This window comes from Oryza brachyantha, chromosome 5, assembly GCF_000231095.2.
Source record: "Oryza brachyantha chromosome 5, ObraRS2, whole genome shotgun sequence".
Taxonomy (NCBI): domain Eukaryota; kingdom Viridiplantae; phylum Streptophyta; class Magnoliopsida; order Poales; family Poaceae; genus Oryza; species Oryza brachyantha.
In genome coordinates, this window is record NC_023167.2 from 18,761,832 (window position 1) to 18,788,282 (window position 26,451).

General features: G+C 40.7%; 1 protein-coding gene and 1 pseudogene across 1 annotated transcript; one reads left to right on the top strand and one right to left on the bottom strand.

The window, feature by feature from the left end:
- Nucleotides 1-14,486: 14,486 nt before the first annotated feature.
- On the top strand, nt 14,487-20,100 carry LOC102721276 (auxin response factor 15). The gene is made up of 12 exons (XM_040523875.1): nt 14,487-15,165; nt 15,299-15,355; nt 15,466-15,636; nt 15,745-15,829; nt 16,365-16,455; nt 16,526-16,690; nt 17,031-17,150; nt 17,229-17,301; nt 18,292-18,451; nt 18,531-19,390; nt 19,462-19,592; nt 19,678-20,100. Exons 1-11 carry the CDS (start codon nt 14,863-14,865, stop codon nt 19,525-19,527), a joined length of 2,151 nt encoding a protein of 716 aa, XP_040379809.1. The 5' UTR covers nt 14,487-14,862; the 3' UTR covers nt 19,528-19,592; nt 19,678-20,100.
- Nucleotides 20,101-20,573: 473 nt separating this feature from the next.
- Nucleotides 20,574-22,616, bottom strand: LOC102706289 (annotated as a pseudogene).
- Between the last annotated feature and the right edge of the window lie 3,835 nt (nt 22,617-26,451).

Consider the following 26,451-nt stretch of genomic DNA (forward strand, 5'->3'; position numbering starts at 1 on the left):
TGGTCACTCGCCCACTGCCATGATCAGCCTGCCCAAACCGGCCGCCGGCCATTCGCAGGCAATGGTGTGCTCTTTTGCTATGTCACATGGTCCTAAGATTAAAGCAGTACTTTCTGAAGTGGTTATCCTTGGATCCATGTTAAGGGTACTTTCGGTTTAGAGAAATTCTTTTAAAGAACGAAGGAATGATTATACATGTCCGTTTCTAAGAGATTTAGATGGGTGGAAACTTTTATATGTTTACTCTTTACAACTTAGAGTAAAGTTTTTTTTTGATTTTTAGTCCAAACCGAATAGCTTCCATATGAATTCATCCATAGAAATTCAATTTTTCCCCTTCAAACCAAATAGGTACTAAATATTCATAAACTAATAATCCATCCGTCATAAAATAAATTTGTTTTCACTCATCTCACTTGTACCAATATAAAAACAAAACAATATAATATCCCCCGCTCTATCAAATTTCGATATAATTGTTCACCACTCTCTCTGGAATAGTTCAAATGCATTTGTTTTGTACTTCTAAAAATACTGATGCAATTATTACTCAAAGCTAAACACATTTTAGAAAATACAACAAAGTGTAAAAATGATTTTATTTAAAAACGGATGTAGCACTAATTTTACATAAACGAGTGATATGTTGCTATTCTCTCATCTATAGTACAGTACCAGTGTACCGATCACAACCAATCAATCAATGAACGCGCGGCCGGAGGCCCCCCCCCCCCCCCCCCCCAGCGGCACGGCTTAGCGTGGTCCTGCCCCTGCTACTGCCGCTGCCAGCCGTTGCGTGACCCTAGTAGGGTCTCACAGTCACAGGCACACGCACGCACTGATCAGGATATTCTCAACCCAATGGGTAGGATGGTGTCCATAATATTAATTAAGTTATCATCTAGGATAAAAGATAATGGAGCAGGTGAATAAACGAGGAAAGAGAATGAAAACATATCTTACATGAGACATTGTTTCTACACAACATTCAAAATATTATAGGAGATAAGTAGCGTTAAATTAAAGTATGAAATAATAGTGTTTGTATTAGAAAAATAGTGTCTAGTACTAGTTTCTTGATGATATGGAGTTTACGAAAATAACATCTAGTGTTATGGGTTAGGAATACCCTCGGCTAGCTAGACCATCTCGCGCATGCGAATTTGTGAAGCGAGAGCGGCTTTTCTGCGCTGTCTGTGCACGTCCCGGCATATCCGGGGGAGGGTGATCGATCGATCGATCGCCGCTTTGGAGTCTGGAAGGGGGTTTGGGTGTTAATCTGGGTTGGTTAGTGTCTGTCTGGTCTTAGCGTGACAGGACACGGCTATTGGTGGATTGTATTGGCTCCATCTCTCGTCAGTTTTTTTTTGCGTTGTTTGGAGTGGTTCGCTGCACCGTCCAAATGAATGCTGCTCTACATGCAGTACAGACTGCTAGAACTGTTGCCCTTCATTTGTTCTTCTAGTACAGATTAATTAAAGTTGGTTAGGACGTAAACAACATGAGTGGTTTTCTTTTTTCCTTTTTGTCTTTGGTTTGGGGCTTTAGGCTCACGGTGAGAGTTTGCCGAAGCTAAAGCGACATGTAACCCTTTTTTTTTTCTGAACTGTCTGGAGATCAAAGTAACTCATTAGAAAAGTTTGGCAGCAGCTAGTAGAGAAAAGCCTTTAGCTTGAAGAAGGTTGGAGCACAAAAGAGGAATTTCCATGGAGCAATTCGCACTCTAGGATTTTGATTCATGGTGCTCCTTTTACAATGACATATACTTATATTTGTATGCATCAATCAGTTGATGTGTACTACCTTTTACAAGCTAATCCTACCTCTTTGTAGGCAATAGCTAATCACTACTGCTACGTAGCTCATATAGCACCCATAATCATGGTTTGCCACAAACCAAAAGTGAACTGATCCAGTCTTACTCCAAATTAAATGGCAGCATCTATCTCTTGTATAGATTCATCTAGAGCTCTCTTTGTGTTCCCTTTCTTAATTTGTCCCGATCCAAAAAAGCTACTATCACTACTAATGGTGCAGACAGCAAGCATGCATCCCACATATCACCCTCGCTAGTCTGTACAGCTGGTTTTGATACATCATCGTCCATTCATTGAAATCATTGTACGTTCCATAGGTTGCCAAATGCATATCCCTGGACCCTCCAAATCAAGAGAAACATGTTGGCTATAGGATGATCTGTTTAGACGACTGAAAATCAGTGTGTGGTGCAGCATGTGCATCATCTCTAGAACCCTAGCTTTAACGTCTCTACTATCTCTGTAGTATTGTAGTGTCACTTTCTTTTCTTTTGTTTTCTTTTCGACCAGTTGGATATATATGGAGGAGAAAATTTATGGCCATGATCTGGTTTGGTTCGCTTGCTTGCTGTCCAGCCACATGCCAACCTGAAAGCAGAACAGTATAAGTACGCAAATCCTTTAGCAGCAATTGGTACGTAGGACCCATCAGCACTGTGCCCATTTAGGAAGTATACGTACCATCTGCAGCGCGTTCCCGAAAACAAATTAATCCGGTGTTTTATTACGCATCAATGCATCTTGTACTAGTATTTGTCTGTTCCTCGTGTAATCTTATCAGGCAAAAAGTATGGCTACAGGAATAATATTAAAAAGGTGTCTCACTGGTACAGTATAATATATTTAATCTTTCCGTTTAGGTGGTGTTTAGTTGCCAAAATTTTTTATAAAAACATCACATCAAACGTTTGACCGGATATTAGAAGGGGTTTTCGGTCACGAATAAAAAAACAAATGTCACGGCTAGCCTAGAAACCGCGAGACGAATCTGTTGAGCCTAATTAATCCGTCATTAGCACATGTTGGTTACTGTAACACTTATGGCTAATTATGGATTAATTATGCTCAAAAGATTCGTCTCAAGATTTCTTCATAGCTGTACAATTAGTTTTTTGGTTCGTCTATGTTTAATGCTTTATTTAGGTGTCAAAAAATTGGATGTGATGTTTTTGAAAAAAAAAATGGAAACTAAACAAGGCGTTAGTGTGCGGCTGGCCACCATCTTTTCTTATGATTATACTTATAAACTAAAGTTTAAATTTTCAAATTTATATTTGAGTTTAATCAGTGTTCTTTTGTTGTACTTTTTAGCATTTGTTTTTAGATGACTAAGATCATGAATAAATAACCTTTATTATTGATAACATGTTTCTCTTATGATTATTTTAAGAGAAAATATAATACTGTTTCTCTTATGATTATTTTAAGAGAAAATATAATACTATGACATCCACGTCCCTCTCAAAAAAATAAATGGAAAATGGATTCAACACTCACGTACGTCAATATTGATGATAAATCCATTTCATGCACACTTTACGGCTTGTGGATATTAGATTTCTCAAATTATCATGTAAACATCAGTACGCTTTTAAAGAAACTTTCATCATCACCGGCCATTTCGTATAAAACTTTTTAAAAATAAATTTTCTAATATCCATTTGATTTGTTTATGTCCTTATGCAAGTCAGTTTCATTCATCACATAAACTGGAAACTAGTGGCCTTACCACAATTTACGTGGGTGGCTAAACCTATTTCTAAAATATAGTAGCTATCTAGCACCGGATGTAACACTACTAAGGCCAATGCAAATTTCATGAACACGATTACCATGTTATCTAAAAAATTTAAAACTAGAATGAAACACCACTCTCTCAATGCATAGTTTCATCTATTATTGTTTCTTAGGTTACATGCAAGACACAAGCTGTCTAGCTAACAGTGCATATAAGGTTTCATCCCCATGAAACTCATATTATCTCTCTTCATTAATATTTTGCCACGTTATCAGAAATGCCTACATGACACTCTATTTATTGCCCATGAAACACCCATTGAGATTGTGCTAAGTATAATAAATTTAAACATGCAAATGCCAGATTCGCTATATCAGAGTGTTAAATTCGATGTTACGTAGCTATCTTTTAGATACATGTAGCAGTATAAATTGCGATAAAATCAACAAGGAGTTAGGAGTAAGAACACGTACCATACCGAAAATGTGGTGGTATTGTCTCTATGTTTTTTTATATATGCAACCAAAGGTTATTTGATAGCTATTAAGATATAAATTATGTGACTAATTATTATAAATAGAAAAGCGTAAGATGTAATTATATATTAAGATTTTTTACAAAACATTTATTATTTATCCGTTCGAGAAATATACGCGTACAAATGGAGGAAAAAACTATGCAAAACGACACACTTGTGCTGAGAGAGTGAAAGGTCGTTGGCTGGCACAGCCAGGCAAGTAGGCAACTATCTACGCGTAATAGTACCCGTATTTATAGAGTCTTTTAAAACCGAGCGCTGTATCGGGTCGATCAAAACCGGATGCACAACATGGGTAAACCAGGGCCCGGGCCGCTGCTAGCTACGCACTCATGTCTTTATGTCGATCGGTGGGACACGATAAAGTAGCCCAATCTTTAAATAAGATTATTTTACATCTTTTCATTGATTCTAAAATAAGTTTATCTTTAAGAAATCACTTTATGATAGTCTATAGAAGTATAAAGTAAATACATGAGAAATAGATAATGTAGCAATTGAATTTGTAATTGATAAAATGAGGGGTACTTTAGTCTCTTTTAATTTTGTATTGATATGTATAGCATAGGTGGAAAAAATAATTTTAATTTTGTATTGATATGCATAGCATAGGTGAACAAAAATAAAGGGTGATTGTTTGCATTTTAGAGAAAATACCAAACGTCATATTTGTAAATAAAAAATAATTTATAAATATATATGTTACCAGCGATCTTAAAAAGTAAGGTTGAAAAATAAATTATGATTAAAAAAACCCCAAAACCTACTATAAATTTAAGATTAAAAATTAAATTTTTTCTCATATGGATAATCAAAAGTGAGAATGTCAGACTAAAAGTTATTTTTGAATGAAGAGACTAATGAACTCAAGGGGTGCATGAGACCCATCATCCCTAGCATGCACCTAGCATGCAGTTAGCCCCCTCCTTACGCTTAACCTGTACTATTCCTACATCTGTTAAAAAATATATGTATTTTTAAGTTGTTTAACATAGAGTAAGAAAATTTTATAATTGATTAGATTTTTTTCTAAGCATTTAATTGGCTCTGAAATTACTTGAATCATTAAAATCACTATAATAATTATATAAATGTTTATATTGTAGTGATTGAAATTATGAGAATCGATATTGGTTAGTTTGATTTTTAGTTCGGTTTGGTTGTTCAGTTCATGGATTTTTCGGCTCACCCGTAGTCACCCCGTAGTCACAGGCACGTCGCGGTTTGTGCTCTGGTGGACGCCCACTACTTCCTCCGCCTCTCCGGCCACTGGAACGGTAGACCCTGCACGACTGCATACTTTAGACGCTCTTTAGCTCTGGGCATCTAAGGTGATGTTTAGATTGAGAAAGTTTTAGAAGAATCACATTAAATGTTTGACTTGATGTTGAAAGGGGTATTCGGACACGAATGAAAAAACGAATTTCACAGCTAGCCTAGAAACTGCGAGACGAATTTTTTGACACTAATTAATCCATCATTAGCACATGCTGGTTACTGTAGCACCTATGGCTAATCATAGGCTAATTAGGCTCAAAAGATTCGTCTCAAGATTTCTTCCATAACTGTGCAATTAGTTTTTTGGTTCAAATATATTTAATGCTTTATTTAGATATCTAAAAATTCGATGTGATGTTTTTGGAAAAACTTTTTAAAAACTAAACTAGGCCTAATTGTACGAGGGTTGAGTTGTATAGTAGTACTAGTAGTAAAAGCAGGTCATACAAGAATCAAGCCTGCAGAAAACACGTTCATCTAATCTCTCCGTCCTAAAATAAACCAATTTTTCATTTTTTTATCTATAATTTTTGATTCTTCGTCTTATTCAAATTTTTTTGCGACTGATATTTTTGTTTTTATTAAATGATAAATAATAAATAGTACTTTACGTGTGACTAATTTTTTTCTAATTTCTTGAAAATTTTTCAAATAAAACGGATATTCAAACGTTCGACACGCAAGCCAGAAAATTGGTTTTTTTAGATGGAGTACAGTTTTAGATCGGCAAACAATGCCCCGAAAGGCCCAAGGCGAGGATCGAGTGAACAGGGGCAATCTGTCCCAAAGCTCCCCCCGTACAATGTACTCCTCCTATTACTATCGTGGCATAATAAACGGCCGGGGCCCCCCTTCGTAACGTATCATTATCGCGATGATGAGCTAGCTTGCACACAGCTACTCTAGCTAGAGGAAGAGTGGTTGTACTCGTACTAGTAGACCCTGACCCCCAATCGGCCGTACAGACATGGAGGAGGAGGAGGACTCCTGCCTGCCCGCGCATGTGCTCGCCCAAGATTTGTCTCCCGGCGACGCGCGGGGGAGCGAGGCGCCGACACGCGGGCACGGAACAACGACGATTTGCACCCAATCATGCTGCAAATCATCGTGGGCGCGCGGCTGCCGCTCCATCATCCGCGACGGGCGACGGCGAGGGCGAGGGCGAGAGAGTCCACGGGATGACGCGCCGTACGTGCAGCATCCGGTTAAAAAACTTTACTTTGACCGTGTGGCCGTCTCTGGCTCCCGGATGAACTGACCACTACAGTCTAGTTCAGGTCGCAGGCGACCAGCCTCAGCCTTTACCTTGAAAAAAGTATAACCAAAACTGTTTATTAATAGTTAAAAAGTACCCATTTATAGGAGCACTTAACGTCGATGATATAAAAATAAAGACTAAAAAATAAAGAAAAATATAAAATTAATTTTAATTTTAAATTTACAAGTTTAAATTTTGGTATAAGTATAAGCTTAAGCGTAAAGAATAGGGAGAAGGTTTCCGTAGGCCACGTTCGTTTGTGGGATAAGGAGGGTTAGTTATCCGGCGCGGAAAACGTACTAAATGATTAGTACATAATTAATTATTTATTTATTATTAAAAAATATAAAATAAATTAATATGATTTTTTAAAACAATTTTACTATAGAAAATTTTTGTAAAAAATATATCGTTTAACAGTTTGTAAACGTGGGAGTGAAAAAACGAGGAGGTAAGATAACTTACCTTCTGCCGGTGAACACGGCCCTAGTGTACAAATCACACGCACCTCGTCGAAGTCGAACGGGAGTGCTTTTCTCAGCGATAACTGATGGAAGCTACAGGTAACAGCTCCAACCAGTACCACGTTGATATTTTTGCTCGACCAACTCGTGTCGTTGAAAAGTTTTTGGGGGCACCAGCCGGTTGATCAATGTGACATTTTATAGACCAATCAGAATAACAACAGAGGATGGAGGTCATTATAGACGGTGGAGTGGTGATTCTGTCCGTCACGTCTTGTCGTCATTAATTAGTTTTTGAGAGAGCAAGTATTGACCTGCACTGAAAACCATGTGTAACCTACGGCTACTTTTACTACTACCTCCCTCTTTTTATAACAATTTTATTTTTCGTTTTTTCGTCCTTTGACCATTCGTCTTATTTAAAAAATTTAGAAAAAATTTAAAAAAAATTAGTCACATATAAAGTATTATTTATATTTTATTATCTAGTAACAAGAAAAATATTGATCGTAACAAAATTTCAAATAAGACGAATGATTGAATACATAAAAACGAAAACTGAGTTTATCATGTGACGGTGATTGTACTATATGAGTGCTGCTCGTTACCTAGTCTTGTCTCATTATTTGTCGACCAGACACGTAGGAGTACTCCCCAGTTAGTCAAAATCATCATCCAAACAAAACGATCGAGCGAATGAGATTAAGGGCTCGTTTAGTTTGTAAATTTTTTTCAAAAATATCGCATCAAGTTTTTTAACACATATTTTAAGTATTAAACATAGTTTAATTATAAAACAAATTTCAGATTTCGCCTGGAAACCGCGAGACGAATCTTTTGAGTCTAAGTAATCTGTCTTTAGCACATGTTGGTTACTGTAGCACTTATGACTAATCATGTCCTAATTAGGCTCAAAAAATTCGTCTCATGATTTCCACCGTAACTGTGTAGTTATTTTTGATATTCATGTATATTTAATGTTTCATTTAGATGTCCAAAGATTTGATACGATGTTTTTAGAAAAAAAATTAGGAACTAAACATGGCCTAATAAAAGAAGCTGCATTGCTCGGATTAGCCAGGAGTATCACCGTTGGTCAGGGCTCATCGGTGCGGTGCGATGCGATCATGCGAGAAAGCACAAAGCGGAGGGTCAAAGAAACAGGTAAAAAAAATGGAGTATACAACGGTGGCTTTGCAGTTGCAGCCAAGGGGAGCGGAAAGCCGAGGAGCCGGCAGCTGGGCCACGCGGCTCAGAGTGCATACAAAGCTTGCCCCGGGCGACACGGGCCCGCGAGGGCGAGAGGGGCAGAAGCAGGGCAGGCAGGCGACGCGTCCTTTACTCGAAGGCAACAGGGGGGGGGGGGGGGGGGGGGAAGCAGCAGCGCCCACTGCGCAAGCAACAGCGATAACAAATGCCATTTCCTCCTCTCATCTCATGATCCATAGCTACGCCTACACACACTATCTTCTTTTTTTTCTCTATCTCTCTCTGTTTATGTGATCAGTTCCGGAAAAGAGAAAGAAAAGCAGAGCGGCTTCTCGCCGGGCCGTCCTGCCATCCTTGATGTCTCCGCTACAGCTTCGATATCACCCATGACCCACCCATTATTTATTAGAAAAAAACTGCAAGTACGACGTTATAATTTTGTAAAATTAGAAACACGTCGTCTTAACCTACATATCATTGACTCATACGGATCTCATATATCATTAGATACCAATGACGTATCCCTAATATTATAAAATTATAATGGTACATTTGTAAATTTCCCTTATTTATTAACTCGTGGCATTGCTAATGCTAGGATAGCTTAGCTAGCCTCCTCCCAACACAAGCTAATAAGGTAGTCCCAATGAAAAAAAAACTGATACGATTGTTGTAGTATAAGAAATCATCTATAGAAACTATTTTTCACAGTAGAGGTGTCTTCGAGTAATAATTATTTTCTCTTTCTCTCTTCTACCTATATATATATTATTTCAGCAATTGTGAGCATGACATATGTCCATTACAAACTAGTAGTTTCTTCTCAATATTGAATTCATGGTTTTTTGGTGTACCGGATGAAGAGAAAACTTGGTTTTCTCGTGAGAAAACTATTTCTAAGTTTTTCTCTATCTTTCTTCGTTATTACGTTGTTATGTCATCATTTTACTTATATGATAAGCTATTTAATGTGGATAGAAACCACCATTAATATATCATTGGGACTGCCCTAATGGCTAGTTTAGTCCTAAAATTTTTTCTCCAAAACAACATATATCGAATCTTTGAATACCTAAGTGAAGCATTAAATGATGAAAAAACTAATTACACGGTTAAGGGAAAATCGTGAGACGAAATTTTTAGCCTAATTAATGCATGATTAGCTATAAGTGCTATAATAAAACACATATGCTAATGACAGATTAGACTCAAAAGATTCATCTTACAGTTTTCAGACGAGCTATAAATTTTATTTATTTATTTTTATTTAAAAATCTATTCTAATATTCGATCGAACATCTAATAGCTAAAATTCTCTTTTCAGAACTGAACACGGTGTTCAAGTACGTCGCACAGTACCACTACTTCCCTCTTATCAGCTGCCCGCTGGCCCGCAGCTACAAGAGCCGGACGCGTGGGGTTCCCAGGAGCCAGCCCGGCAAAGCTAAAAGAGGACGCCATGGCCGTGGCCGGGGAACCAAACCAACCACTCACCTCTCCCTACTTAGGGGCATGGACGGAAGTTCTTATGATTTTATATAGCATATTTAACATTGTAAAAGGAGCATGGAAGATAAAATAGAATATCTAGCTTTAGCTATATGGAGTATCCATATAAGGCCATGTTTAGAATCATTTTGAATGGCAAATGGTAAAAATTTTGATATTCCATTTTTACAGGTTGGTATTTAAAGACAGGTAAAAGTTGCTTTTTTTGGTAGAAATGAGAGGTGGTCCACGTCTCTATATATTTTTGGTGAAATTTGCTACTCTAGACTGTCAAATACAAAGTTGTCATTTTCTTACCCTAGTGTTTAAATCCACTTTGTCAAAAAGTACTTCAAAATAGCAAAACTTTTACCATTTTAAAGGATCATACACATGACCTAAATTAAAAATTATTATATCGCTTCTTTCCTCTCGTGTGAGAGCTTTATATGAATATATTATGTAAATTAAAATAGCGTTCCAGACTAAACAGTCTATACTTGAGGGATGCCCATCCATCCGACCCGGTCCATCCCATATTCTACTCGTGCCAGTACAAGCAGGAGGAGTGAAAGCATGTACTACAGTTACTGCATTGCGCGCGGCGGGGCCAGCCAGTCGTGTCGATCCGTTGGTAGCATGGCGCTCGTGATTCCTGGGGGGACGACGACGAGGGGGAGGTACCAGCACCAGTCGGGGGCTCGGCCAGCCAGCCAGCAGGGAGCGGAGCGGAAGGGCGCACGGGTCCCCAGGGCAATGTGCAGTGGGAGAGAGAGAGAGAGAGAGAGGAGGAGGAGGAGGCAGAGGTTGCCGGCGCCGCATGTGGAGGGGAGCCTCTGGGCGATGATGTCCTTCCTGCGTGCGGCAGCAGCAGCTGCTTCCTCCTGCAAACGGCAGCGTCTAACTGGAACCACGCCCGATAAAAGCGAGGGGAAAGTTGACGTGTGACGTTTCACTACCTTGGCTCACTTGCCGGGGTACACCCCCCCCCTCCCCCCCGACTCTTTTTTCATTGATCAAATACGCGTGTGTGATGTACAGCAGGTACTACAACGTTTATGTACTCGTCTCCATCTCTGTTTATGTAGGAGTAGAAAGTAACGTATGTTTTGTGTGTCCGCACCGTTCCGTCTCGTGTCGTGCTAGATGATGATCGAGGGGGAGGCGCGCGCAGCTGTAGAGCTACAGAGCTACCTGTGCGCGTGGAGACGAGGGAGCTGGTGTAGCAGTGGTACGACGACTACTGCATGGGTGGATGTGTGTGCGTGGGTATATCTGGCGTGGTGACTGTGAGCTGCTTTTGGTTCTCCTACCACCCTTTTCTATCCGCACTGGCCTCTCTCGTCGTTCGTGGCCGTGGCAGCGACAGCACCATCAAATTTGGCAGCAGCAGCTGCATCAACAGTCTCGTTGCCCAGCATGGGGAGCCATCAATGTTTTGTTCCTATTTGAGGGGGGGGGGGGGGGGGGGGGGCCTTTCTTGCACCACAACCCCCTGATACGCCCGTGTTTTCTGGACCATTACCAGCTCTAATCTACTCCACTCCCCCGTACATACATACATACGTACGTACGTACAGAGAGTTATCCCTGCAACCGTCTCACCAGAGCACAGCGATGACCAGCATCTTGGAGTGGAGTACAGGCACGCACCTGTCCTTTTGCCGGAGCTAGTACGGGTATCCATCCATCGGATTTGCTCGCGGACGGGTAAGAAACACCGGGCGTAGCGTACGCCGGGCGGGGGGAGCAGCATACGGGGGGCAATAAAACCGCGACAAATCGAATCCCCCCGTCTTAAAACACCGGTGTTATTTGGGGGACCCGGCGACGGCATGGCGTTGCATTTGCATCGCATCGCATTACGCATGGACCACCACCACCATCCCCCGACCGCGCCAATAATGGCGAGGTGGCGTGCCAACGCACGAGATATTAACCGGCCTTCTCGCGCTCACGCGTCGACAGATCGTCCGATCGGTCGGTCGGCCGTGACGCCGAGGGGATGGAAAAAGAAACCTTCGCGCAACGCAACGGCGACGACACGGGCACGGGCACGGGCGCGGACAGCGACACGGGGAAATGGCTACAGGGGAGATGAATTCGCTGATCAGTGGTTATGTCCGGGCCAACTTGGCTGCTTAACTTAACGTCGACTGCATCTCGTGTTACCGATCGAGAATAAATAGAGGATACACAATTGGCACTAAGATGATGTACAACAACCGGCACGATTGACGTGCTCTTTTAGCCAACGCATTATCGACGACTCATTTAAATTTAGTAGTAGTATTCGATATCTTCATTTGAATTTTGAATGATCACTAAAAAGACATCCCTTCTTTTCTCCATATTTGGTTGTACTCCAACAGGTCTTGTGTATATATCGCATCCTTCGCACAAGACATAGGTATACTTTTTAATATATCAAAATACATATTTCTTTAAATATATATATATATTATCCCAGAAATAATTTTGCATACTGATTTGGAGTGAGGAGATTCTCTGTCTCCTATGGATTTTTTTAGACCGTATTTTTTTATTACTCATGCTCTATTTTATGATGAAATGTGAGATGGATTAGTTGCTGGACCTGCTCGTCTGTTTAAAAAAAAATTGAAGCCACACTTTACTTTAGTTGGACCAGTGCAAAATTGACATACTTTTATAAAAGTTAATGACATGTGAGACCCTTAAAATGTTGTGATGACGACGGGTTAGACTTATGGGGTATTGCACAAATCTTTAAGCAAATAACCATCCAAAATCTGTGGGATTGCCTTAAAATAATCTGGCAACGAATATGGATACATAGATAGCCCTAATGATGTTAGGATAGAGAACTGAGTAAAGGGTTGGGGTGTGATAATGTGAATAAAAGAAGTGCAATCGTAGAATACTCCATTGATCCAAAAATAAGATTATCCCTGCACTCTCATGTTTGTTCTAAAAAAGTTCACGCTTGATCAATCATTTCATTGTTTTTTTTTAAAGTACAGAACATTTGCATCTGAAATAGATAAAGAAATAAATAATTGCATTGGTATTTGATAAATTAAAGGGTATTTTATCCTTTTTAATTTTGTATTGATGCATATAGGACGGATGAAAATCTAAGTTAATTTAGGATGGAAGATGTAATAGTCTTTGATGGTTTTGGATCTATACTTTACAAGTGAAGAGGCGGAATGAAAGGAAGAAAGTAGTAGTGCCCTTCCCAAAACATTTGTATTTGAATACGTCTCAATACAAGTATATTTCTAACACTGTAGGACTAAATTAGTTTTAAAATATATTAAATGTCTCTCATTAAAAAAAGATTATATGCAACGAGAGATAGATAGAAGTAAAATATAGATATTTAAATATGAGGTGAATGAATGACCAACGAGTAATGGAGATAATTTATGTTTAGGAAATGTTTGGCTTGCTATAAATCTTGCCGACAAAACATAAATTTTGCTAAAATATTGACGATGCAAAACATGCCTAGATTTTGACATTGCCAGACAAGCGCATTATTTCCCAGTTTAAATTGACAATCAATCCCTGAAAGTTTTATTAGCCCATCCTCAATGCAACTTTCATGAACACAATTACCTAGAGTGACATATCATCTAAAAAGTTTAAAACTAGGATGAAACACCCCTCTTTCAGTATATAGTTTCATCTATTGTTGTTTCCTAGGTTACATGCAAGACAAAAGTTGTCTAGGTAATAACAGTGCACGGAAGGTTTCATCCCCATAAAACTCATTTCACCTCTCTTCATTAATACTTTGTCACATTATCAAAAATGTCTACGTGGCATCCTATTTATTGTCCATAATACTCCCATTGAGATTGGCTTTATGCTTTATGTAAGCATCACGCATGTTGCTAATCATGCTTCTTGAGTTATGATGCCCTATCTGCGTTTCACCTCACCAGTTTTTAGTTCTTTACTCCCGTGTGCTGCACCCTTATCTTTTAGGTTCTTCCTTATGGTTATGAGCAATATCTTTCTAGACACAACATGAAATTAGACGATGAGCCAATGTTTAGCGTATAAACAGCTAGCCGACGTTTAGACGCATTGGACATATTCGACGCATTAGACGAATCAAATGAATTATACGCCGTCTAGACAATGTGTACTATGGATACATACACATATAAAAAAACATGATAAATAACACGTTAGATCAAATTTCTTAGTTCTCAAGTCTCGTCTGGACCGTTTTGACCATCTACAACCGTCCTAGAGCAGTGACTAGGGTCTACATTAAACGTTAGCCTGATGTCTTGCGTCTAGATACTATCTAAGACTTAAGCCAGAATTTAAATTTCTAATATTAAATTTAAAATAATTTATAATTTTTAATCATATTTTATTTTTCACCTTCTATCTATATATCGTTTTAAACACACATATAAAGTTTTAACAACATATTATTTTTTATTTGTAAACGAAAACCTCCATAGACGAGTCCACCCCACTTCCCCTTCTTGGCGCCTCTCCGTGTCCACTCCCCCCTCTGCCGCAGCCGCAGACGCAGAGCTGCCTGCCTGCCTGCCTGCTCTGAACCACGACCACTGTGCGCGTCTCCCGCCTCTTGCGCTCTCTTTTTCACCTTTCCCATTTCTTTATTCCTCACGCCCCGAATTCCCCTCTGCCCCTTTCTCTCTTTTTTTTTTTACTCCCCCGTGACACGAGCAGTAAAAATACCTCTATACACGCACAGTACTACGAGCGAGAAGTGTTCAGGGAGTAGTAGTAGTAGTAGAAGTATTGATTTCAACTGGCACGGGCAGAAGGCCGTAGCTGCTGCTTTCCGGCAACTAGCTTAGCTCAGCCCAGCTCGCCTTCTTCTCTCCCTCCCCATTCATGGCCATTACCACGATGTGTCACCCCGCCCCACCGCCCTCCTCTCCTCCGTTTCTTCTTCTTCTTCTTTCCTCCTCCTAAGCCCAGCCTTGCCCTGCCCCTATTCCGGACACCACCCCCACCAGCTTCATTTATCACTTGCCTAGCTCTCCCTCCCTCGCCTGCTCCGCTGCTCTCGTGCTTCGCGCCTTGCTGTCGCTGCCATGACGGGTATCGACCTCAACACCGTCGAGGAGGACGAGGAGGAGGCGGCGGCGGTGGCGGAGGAAGTGGTGGTGGCGGCGGCCGTGAACTGCTCGCAGTCGGCGGCGCCGGCAAGGACGAGCGCGGTTTGCCTCGAGCTGTGGCACGCGTGCGCCGGCCCCGTCGCGCCGCTGCCGAGGAAAGGGAGCGTCGTGGTGTACCTGCCGCAGGGACACCTCGAGCACCTCGGGGACGCCGCGGCGGGGTCGGCGGCGGCCGTGCCTCCGCACGTCTTCTGCCGCGTGGTCGACGTCACCCTCCATGTGCGTGCCTCCCCCCCCCCCCCCCCCCCCCCCCCCCCCCCCGCCGGTTCTTGCTGCTCAATGCTTCTGCTTTCCTCTCTCCACGGCGAGGTGACGACGAGCTTTGATTGATTGGCTTCGTGTTCTATTGCAGGCGGACCCGGCCACCGACGAGGTCTACGCGGAGCTCTCGCTTGTGCCGGAGAAAGAGGTGCCCCCCTCCCCCCTCCTCGCAATCACGCGAGGCAAACAGTAGCATTTGATTTTGGTTTCGTTCTTGCGTTTTGGTCTGAGCTTTTTTTTTTGCGTTGGCGGTTGAAGGAGGTGGTGAGGCGGACGGACGACGCCAACGCCGAGGAGGGGGACGCCATGAAGCAGCGCTTCGCGCGGATGCCGCACATGTTCTGCAAGACGCTCACGGCGTCCGACACCAGCACGCACGGCGGCTTCTCCGTGCCGCGCCGTGCCGCCGAGGACTGCTTCCCGCCACTGGTCGGTGCATGCATTCGGGAAAGAAAAGCTCCCACCTTTTTTTACGCCAAAGACTCGATCTTTTTCTGGGTTTGTTCGCTGATGAACCCGTCGGTTTCGAGCTCGCAGGATTACAGCCAGCAGCGGCCGTCGCAGGAGCTTGTTGCCAAGGATTTGCACGGCACCGAATGGAGGTTCCGCCATATCTATCGAGGTACAGCAGAAAAAAAAAAGCACATGACTTGAGACCGGTTTTTACCTGTTTTGATGACCGAGATACGCAGCTGTGGGCATGCATACATTCCGTCTTCATTAGTCTTCTGTACTGTGCATTCACTTCCTCTGCGTCCTGAATGATTCAATGATATTGAATGTTAGTACTGCAATGGTGCTTTACTAAGTATATATTACTGACGGCCAACGAGTCTGATTCTGATAAAGCTGTGACATATTAACCTGTTATATGATGCTAAATGATGGCTATACACTGATACTATGTGATTGTACTATGCAATATGTTGTGGTGATTCTTCATACTAATCTGCTTTCTCATGTGCTGCATATATTTGTCCATAGCTTCCATACTGTTTGGTTAAACAATCGCGTTTAACCATATTTTATATTTTCTGTTTCTTACAAACCTTCTTGTTGTAATGTCTGGTCCCTTCTTAATTAAGGATTGCAAAGGACAAACATAAGAAGCTAGTGGTCCTTGGTTTCTGATAGATCTACATCTGAATATGCTACAGGTCAGCCACGTAGGCATCTTTTAACCACAGGTTGGAGTGCATTTGTTAACAAGAAGAAGCTTGTCTCTGGGGATGCCGTACTATTTTTGCGGTAGGCCACAAGATCATGCAGATTATTATCACATGTTGACCTTTTCTAAAGATTCTTAATCAATCTGCAGGGGTGATGATGGCGAGCTAAGACTGGGAGTTCGCCGTGCAGCTCAGCTAAAAAATGGGTCCGCTTTTCCAGCGCTTTACAACCAGTGTTCTAATCTTGGTACACTTGCTAATGTTGCACATGCAGTGGCTACAGAAAGTGTGTTCAACATTTACTACAACCCCAGGTAATGAAGAACCTCGAGCTATTATGTAAATACTTTCAGATGTTCTTGCATTATGCCACACAACACAAGGTTTTATCTGGCTGCACTTGTATTCTTGCTGAATGTGAAGTTCCGAAGTTAGGTGCTGTTATCTTAGCAATAAATTGAAAAGTTGTTTTTGTAGCTGATTTTTTGTTTAAATGATGCGAAGAAAATTAATAGTCTTGTTTCATTTATATTTATTGATATGTTTTTTGCTCACTGTACTATCCTTTTGCATTTAGTGCTTTGCAGCTAGCGCCTACTTCTTTTTATTGCAACACAACACTCTTATTTCAAAGTTTCTTCTAAAAACTGACAGGTTAAGTCAATCCGAATTCATTGTACCCTACTGGAAGTTCATGAAAAGCCTCAGCCAACCTTTTTCTGTTGGACTGAGGTTCAAAGTGAGATATGAAAGTGAAGATGCTACTGAAAGAAGGTATCTGGACATTAAATATACTCTTGTAGTATAATGAATTGAACTGCAATTGGTGATGCATATGTGATAATTTTACAGGTACACTGGGATAATTACTGGAAGTGGTGATACGGACCCAATATGGCATGGTTCTAAATGGAAATGTTTGCTGGTAAACTATGATTTCTCTTGTGCCTTGCAATATATGTTTGTGTGGATCTGCTGTATACTCAATTAGCATACTTTGTTTTGTCAGTGTTGCTGCAATTTCACTATTTAACTCCCTTCTTTTCCTAGTGTCCCGTGGCATTTGCATCATGTGGCCATGTTGACTTGTGTTATTTGGATACTCCCTCCGTTCCATATTCCATATTATAAGATGTTTTCACTCTACCTAGGTTCATCCATTGGATCAATGAATATGTTTTATATGTGTCCAGATTTATTGGTATCCATAGAGAGGGACATAAAATCTTATAATGTGAAATGAAGGTAGTAATATTTTACATATAGGAGTTTGGTGCTAATCTTTGTTCTCAAAGTTGCTAGCTTTGAACACATTCATTCTATTAATTGATGAATCAACTGAGCTTTAGTTTATATAAATTTTACTAAACACAATTTAGTTGTACTGATGTATTTTATTCCTTACCCAAACTCAAGTCAGGTAGTACTGAATTTTCTTAAATTCAATATGAAAAGTAAAAATGGTTCTCAGCCTGTTGAACATTGTGGTAATAGTCAATGTCGGCATACATGATTAGGTTTTCACTGATAAATGCACTGTTTAGCTAGTTTGGTTGCATATAATTGGAAGAGACCAAAACTGATTTGTTGGTATCATTTAACCTTCTGGTTTGTTTTTTTATTGGTAAAATCTTAGCTCGCAATTTAATTTCCACCAGGAGTTTTTCTAGCTAGTATAGAGCTGTGTTGTATACTCGAACTTGGTTTCCGAAGTTATGTACACTGCTAGCTTGTCTTTTGAAATTTACCTTCCATGAATGCTTAGGCATTTGCAAGTTAGTTTTTTAGACTGGTTCTCGTGTGATTGAATTTCATTTTTGGAGCACATAGTTTTGTAACTTTGTTCTCATGGCCACTCCTAAGGTTCTCTTAATGGATGTATCTATGATTTATTGACCTATGTCTATGTTGATAGGTGAGGTGGGATGATGACACTGAGTTCCGTCGACCAAACAAGGTTTCTCCTTGGGAGATTGAGCTGACGAGTTCAGTTTCAGGATCCCATTTGTCCACACCCCATTCAAAGCGATTGAAACCATGTCTTCCCCATGTTAATCCAGAATATATGGTTCCACGTATGTCTTTCTTATTATTATTAACGGTCACTAAATAGTTCTGTTGGACCCACTGCTGATTTAATTAATGTTTTGTCAGATGGAGGTGGTTGTCCTGATTTTGCGGAATCTACCCAATTCCACAAGGTCTTGCAAGGTCAAGAATTATTGGGTTTTAAGTCTCATGGTGCTACTGCTGCTGCTACTTCTCAGCCATGTGAAGCAAGGCATTTACAGTACATCAATGAGCGGAGTTGCTCCAATGATGCGAGTAACAACATCCTAGGGGTTCCAAGACTTGGTGATAGAACATCGCTTGGAAACCCAGGATTTCCCTACCATTGCTCAGGCTTTGGGGAGTCTCAGAGGCTCCAAAAGGTCTTGCAAGGTCAAGAAGTATTTCGTCCGTACAGAGGAACTTTGGTTGATGTGTCTATGGGAAGTAATGGGTTTCATCAACAAGATGGTCCTCGTACACCCGGTGTCGTGAATAAATGGCATGCACAACTACATGGACGTGCTGCCTTCCATGGACCACCAGCTCTTCCATCTCAATCATCATCGCCGCCATCTGTCCTAATGTTTCAGCAGGCAAATTCAAAGATGCCCCGGTTTGAGTTTGGGCATGGACAGTTGGACAAGCATGAGAATGATAGACGTGTTAGGTTTGGCCCTTCTGAAGGAATTGAAAGAACAGAGCAAAGAATATCTCTCCAACCTAATCCTGCTTCTGGAGAAGTGTCAGATGGACAAACTATAGTTGAGAAGTCTCACTCCCCAGGACGACTCGGAAAAGATGGGACAGATAACAAAGCTCTTGGCACAAATAGTTGCAAAATATTTGGCATCTCTTTGACGGAGAAGGTTCCAGCAAGAGAAGAATTAGATCATGACGATGCCAACTATTCACTCCAGTCCTTGAAGCAAGTGCCGAAATCCCTGGGCAATAGTTGTGCGACCGTGAGTGTTTTATGATGAGTGATTTTCATGTGCTACTAATGGAAACTGCTTTTTAACTAAAAGTTCTGCAGGTTCATGAGCAAAGGCCTGTTGTTGGCAGGGTGATTGATATTTCAACTATGGATATGATGATATGATCTGTTAGCTGGCTTTGCAAAATTATCTGGAGGTGAAGCAACACTAGGATTGCTTCCAGCCACATGTTAGTGATACTCCACAGCATAAAATCCTCGCCTATGACTATTTTACGCACAAATGAGCTAATCATTGTTTTTACTTTGTACCAGATTTTGCTGTGGATAGTCTCCAGATGATGATGAGTATCAAGAAGACGGATGGACCGAGTGTTGAATTTTTATCCTAGTTGTAGGCGTTGGAGCTCCTTTCATGTGACCTAGTTACCTAGTGCTCGTCTGCATTTGTTGTCGCTGCAACTTTATCAGTGGCATTTGTCGCTGCTGGAACTACCTATACGTTTATAAGCTGTAAGCTATGACAGGCGCATTAGAGGGTTCTGCTACTGTTAGAGCATTAATATCATTAGCATGCTTTTATCCTACTAGATGCGCTCCTATGTTGACCTGAGTTGTATAACATGATGGTTGGGCATTGTAAGGCCTCATGTTTTGGTAGCATACTGCTCATTACTGGTTTCTGTAAGAATATTTCTACCGCTCAACTCATTAAGTAATCATCGCTGCCTTCAGTAAGCTAGCTCATATTTATGCCATGCCAATCATGTCATGATTATGAAGAAAAAACGAGGTAGATGTAGTAAAAAGTAAAAGAACACCTGTTTGATTTTCGCCGCTCCAATCCTCCGAGCGAAACCTGAAGTACGAAGCCGCTCAGAAGCCTGCGCTGAAAATGAAAATTGAGAAAGGCATCTTAGAAATTATGATTTTCTACCATGGTATAATTAAGATTTGAGATATAGCAACGGATACCATATTGGACCATGCTCATCTGCCCACTTCGCAAAGTATGCCCAGTGCAATTAAGGGTTATTATCGTCCTCCCCTATATTTCACACAGGAAGGTGACGTAGCAGCCATGTTCCCCAGAAAAGACACCAACGACACAAGCACAAATTTAAATTTATCACTAGTTACAAATAATCCAAAAGGGCAATCTGGACATCACCAACGCCCGTCCTCGAACAAAATACCTACAAGTTTCTATCCTTTTCTTTTCCAGAACTTCATTCATCTTCGTCATCCTCATCGTCAGCTAAATCCTCTATATTTTCAGCGTTTGGTGCAGAAGGTCCTGACGAACGTAATTCTTCTATTTCAACTTGGAGCAGCGCATCACAGATAACCCTTCCTACTTGTAAGACTCTTGGGCAACCTGGTTGAACAAACAATCTGAAATGATCATCCTTGAAAGCAAATAAACAAGGGGAAACGGACAGAGGGCATACCTGCGATAGGGCACTTCGCAGGCATTTGGTGTTTTATGTAATGCATGATTGGAACCTTTTCATATATGTGCTTGCAATCCACACTGCACAACACAAACACCATATGAGCTCAACACAAAATCCAAATATCTGCACATATCTTCACAATGCTTTATACATGCAATATCTTAGGAGAAATCCCTTTGAGCAAAATAAACAAATTGAGTAGTCGTTTGACCAATTTGAATCCGATTATGTGAATAGTAAACTTATAAAGACCATACAAACTTAGGGGACCGATTACCTAGGATCATGCCTAATAGTATTGGCTGAAAGAATTCTACTGGTATAACTCACCATTTCTGAACCTAGAAAGGTATGCATTACTATTATACTTGGAATGCAATGATGATTATTCAATGAAAACTCCAAATTAGAACTTGGGCAGATCCTGATGATTCCAACATGGGCAGTAGAAGAAAATTGGAGAAAAATAATCCTAAGGCTTCGCAGCAAATCACTTTTGCTGGCAAAAACTTGGTCTTTAACAGGTGAAATCAGATTAATGATGGATATTTTTTTGGAACATTAAGTTGTGCTTAAAATGAAAATGAGAGCAATGAAGAAAGCCATCCAGCAAATGTAACACAACTCAATCCTAAAGTTTCTTTTGTTAACAGATCATGATATAAATTCTCTACAATTACAAAACAAAAACAAGCCTTAGCAGTTGAACTGTACTACACTTACCAACGAACTGGTTCTGTCAATTGAATTACAGGCTTCCCAGTTAATGGGCACGTAACATTTAAGATGCTAGTTTGGGTACTAGTCATCAGAATATCCTCTTGTTCATCACCAGGCATTGGTTGGCCAGCATGGTGAACATTCTGTAGAAATAACAAAGAATTAGAAGTGATGCACAAAAATTTTTCTTCCCCAAACATGAAGTAATGGAAATTTCATACTAAAAATGCAATCACTTGAAATCGATCTTCAGTGTAACATTTTCAGCAATAGTTAAGCTCCTGGCTAAATCAGTGCATATATATACAGAAGTACATAATCCATACTGTAATCCACAATGATTAGCACAAGAGATAACCAAGTCATAATCTATGGAGTGGAAAATAGTACGCAACATACCTAAACTGCCTCCCTGAACTGCCGAATGAGGGGATGGTTCTCTACTGATGTTGATGAGTCCGCCCTGACCTTGTTAACCTCCACCTCGATCAACTTTTCGAAATCCGTACTCTTCAAACAAATGCAACAACAAATAACCATTTAGCTTAAATTCGTCCAATTTGAACAATCCCCTAGAAAGAGAAATGGCCACGGTTGGTGCAGCCCTCCTCACCTGATTAGATGGCTGGTACGCCCGAGGCACCTCCCGGATCGCCTCGGCGTAGCACGTGCAATCCACGTTCGAAGCAACCAGTTCCAGCGCCGCCTCCTCAAGCTTCTTCACCTGCAGAAAGGATCACACGGCTGGGGATTAGGGTTTTCGCGACTGGAAACAGATTACCGCGGAGCGCCCACTCGCCTTGTCGGACTTGCCGTCTTTCTCGTAATCGACGGCAACATTCCTGATTTCGCCGATCGCCTTGCGGATGTCCTGGGGATTCGATGAGATTGTTAGGGTTTTGGGGGGTTCAGCGGAGAGGGGGAACCAGTGGAGAATGGCAGCAGGATGGCTCTTACCGCGATGAGGGCTTGCGACTCCGACGATTCCCTCTCGGCGGCGTTGGTGAGCTTGTTGAGCACCGACGACATCTCCGGCGATCTCCGCCGCGCTCGCGCGGTTCAGGCCGATGGGTAGTGAAACTCACAGTGAAATGGAGCCGAGCGGTTGAAGCATTTTTGTGTCGTGTGGATTTGAGCAAAATATTTTCAGTTTCGGGAGGCCCGTGAGAAGTTTTAGTGGGTTAGAGGCTAATTAACAGGCCCAGCTGATGATAGAAATACTTTCGGCCCAATTAGAATTTAGGCCGAAATCGTTGGGATTTTCGTAATGCAGAGGGTGTGTTGTCTGTGTTACTTGGTGATCTCTTCCCGACCTGAAAAATGGAGCAATGGAGGGCACGATTTTTTTAATTATTAGAAAATATATTAATATGATTTTAAAGCAAGTTTTTAAAAGATTGTTCAATAGGAAAAAGGACGGTACCATTTGGAACCGTACACGTGGAAAAGGAGAGACTATAAATTAGGAAAGGGCAACAAAAGAACGCAGCCTAGAGCTACACTCAGTTCATAACTCGTGACCTAGATCATGCGAAGTTGGCAAGGTGTATCAACTGCAACTTAAAAGTTGTTAAAATTTGGCCAATCGGAATATGCTTGATCAGGGGAAATTTTAGATGAATTAAGGGCTCTTTTGCAACAAATGAACTTTAGAGGAATCTTTAGGGTATGAATCTTTTGAAAAAAATTCCTATATGCTCCTTTGGATCAAATGATGAACCATTTAGAATTCCTATGGAATGATCTAAAACATATAAATTTGGAGGAATTCTACCATAAGCTAAAACCTATTAAAATTTTGTCATTATGTCACCCTCTCTCCAAATTTCTGTACGTTTTTCCTTCCAAGCAACCAAACAACATAATTGAGCAATTCTTGTGTTTTGACATTTCACACGATCAAAGTTGGCATGACATCCTAAATCCTTTCATTTTTCTATTTCTGTGTTTTTAAAAACCTACGTTCCAATCAACTGTACTATCTGAAGTGCGCAACTATGAATCGGCTGCGAGCTTGCAACCCGAGCATACAAAACACTGACAGATCTTCGTCATGAAGCAATCAAAAATTCAACAGCTGAGCTGACTGCCTGACTGATCTAAACCATTTGGATCTGAAGGTTCTGAACTGACGTGTTAAAACATGTGGCCTCCTCGCCTGCAGGCTGGACATGAATGTGGATCACAAATTCACAACCTTCCTACAGTACGCAGCAAGTGGGCGTCCATGACTACGGAATTCAGAGCACTCCAGCCTGTGGACGAAAAACTTGTCGATCAGTCGATGTAATCAGTGTACTCCAATTTCACGGAAAAGCATCGAAAAACTTAACTGAAGCCAGGGATCCGATGAAATTTGCTGCCGCTACACGCATTCGAAAAACAAACCGAGTGTCATATTGACTTCAGGCCGTACAAGATACAAACGATTATGGTATACTCCTAGTTCACTAGGAGTATTTTACAGTGAACTGATTTGAATAAAGAAAGAACAATTAGTGAACTGTCGAGCAAGAAAATCAATCGGTACGGACTCTTTTAAATCTGAACCACAAGTCAGTATTTAGTGCAACTTGTCATATAAAATTGTGAATGCCAACCAGCAAAGCGCCCAAACTGCGTACTCCCCCTGTCCTTACCAGAATAAATTCTTTTTTCCGTGTCCAGCGTTTAACCATTCGTTTTATTTAATTTTTTTAAGAAATTAAAAAAAATAGTCACACGTAAAGTACTATTTATAATTTATCATCTAATAAAAATAAAAATATTAATCGTAATTTTTTTAAATAAGACGAAGAGTCAAACATTATAGGTAAAAAGTAAAAGATTAATTTATTTTGGGACGGAGGGAGTATATGGGGTCAACTGACCTACTACTTCCAATACACTAGAGAACATCAAATGAAACTGCACCGAAATTTTAATTAAACTATACTGGCCCGATTACCCTCGTAAATTACACTACGAATCACGCTACCATTTCTGTATTCTGAAGCCAACGGCTACTTTCACTCGTATGCTACTCGGCAACGAGTTGCATAATCAACTGCTGCTTCTGATTGAATCCGATTCTTTTTACCCCTGTACTGTAGGTTCAGAAATCAAAACGTAATAACTCGTCAGCTGCAGAGATGCGTCGTCGCCCCGGTGCTGCCACGAATAGGGTAAAGAGAACACAGTATCAATGGAAAAACCAAACTATATAAAAAACTTTATACATGTGTTTTCAGTGATTTAAAAGTAAAGGCTAAAAATTAAACTACGATAAAAAAACTCTAAATCTAAGATTAAAAGTTTAATTTAAGTATAGATAAAAACGGAAAGATGAGAAGAGCACTCATCAACTTATAAAAGGTGAAACCCACGTGATATTCTTTGGAGACTTGAGAGAGTAAAGAATGGTCTGGTCACCCAAAGTGCAGAATACCGTTGCCGTAGTAAGAACTAAGAACATCGCAGATTTTCTAGAAACTGACCTACCTTGGATCCACTCCTGTACGGGATAACCGGCCTGAATGACTGACAATCTTGGAAGGAGCACCAAGCCATCCTACAAATTTAAATTTATTTTTTAAATTTTAATTTTAATTTTGGTTTTAGACTTTTTTTTATCGTTGTTTATTTTAAGCATTTTCTTATTTAAGTTGTTAAGATTTTACAGTAATAATTAATTAGTTAATCATATAATATGTTATTTTGTTTTCCCGCGTCAGTCACTAAACCAACTACCGAACGGGCCTGACTATTGAAAAATGACCAATAGAGTGCGAAAACTATGTTAAATTATTGCAACTATGTGCGTTTCATTATGCAGAGACAGGTAAGTTTTCTTCCATTTTCTTGTATAAGAAAGAAATGAGGTGATTGTAAAAAAGCAAATAGTATATTTGTAAATAAAAAATAATTTTTAAATTAAACTTTTACATATGTGTTCTTACCGATTTAAAAGTTAATGTTGAAAATAAAATACGATAAAAACCCTAAAATAAACTTTAAATTTAATATTAAAAATTTAAATTTTAGCGTATGAATATAAACAGAAGCGAAAAGATAAGCTAAAATGGAAAGGACACATACAGAATGGCTGTGTGCAGGAAAGGTGAAAAACACCTTGGCACCTGACTTTATTCTGAAGTGCCGAGTGCAGATGGGCTAAAGAGCGCACACTCATATCAGCCAAATTCGATTCGCTGGAGATATTCTGGCCATCGCAATTTGAGCAATATAAAACTCACAAGCTATGTGCAAGCTGAGAAGCAGGCTCCAGCCATTATTCCCGTAGCTGGAATAGTTGTGGCTTAAACGAACTCCTGCCTTTCTCTTCAGTTCAGTCTCCATGATGAGCGAGTACACAGCTGTGTGCTGTTTCCTGCAATTACCTGCTCAATCATGGGGCACATTCAGCAAACGATAACTGCTACTAGTAGTACTCCAGGTTCGTCGTTTTCGTCGTGTTTGGCACGCAGCGTACGAAGAGATTATCCCGTTTTGTGTCGGCAGGATGACGAGAGAGAACGGATGGATGCTGCCGTTGGAGCTGGAAGTTTCTCTAACAGCTAGAGTGTGCTCGCTGTCAGCTTGGAATCGTGCAAGCCTGAATCTGTGCATTAACCGTTGTTCTGCAGACAGATGACCGGAAAGTACAGTAGATAAGTGCACACTAATTCCTGCTTATCCTGCAGCAAGAAGTAATTTACTTTACTAGTTGGATGTGTTTCTGATGGATCATGTGATTGTCACGCAGCGAACAGAGAACCGTTGATCCATGTGCTTGCAAGCAAACATTTGACAATACTATGCACTAGTGCAGGGCTGTCGCACATGCTGCCGTGCCATGGCGAGGCCAGCCGTTGATCCGTGCAAAACTCCTCCTTTTTCCCGAAGAAAACCAGACACACTTTCCTGTCCGAGC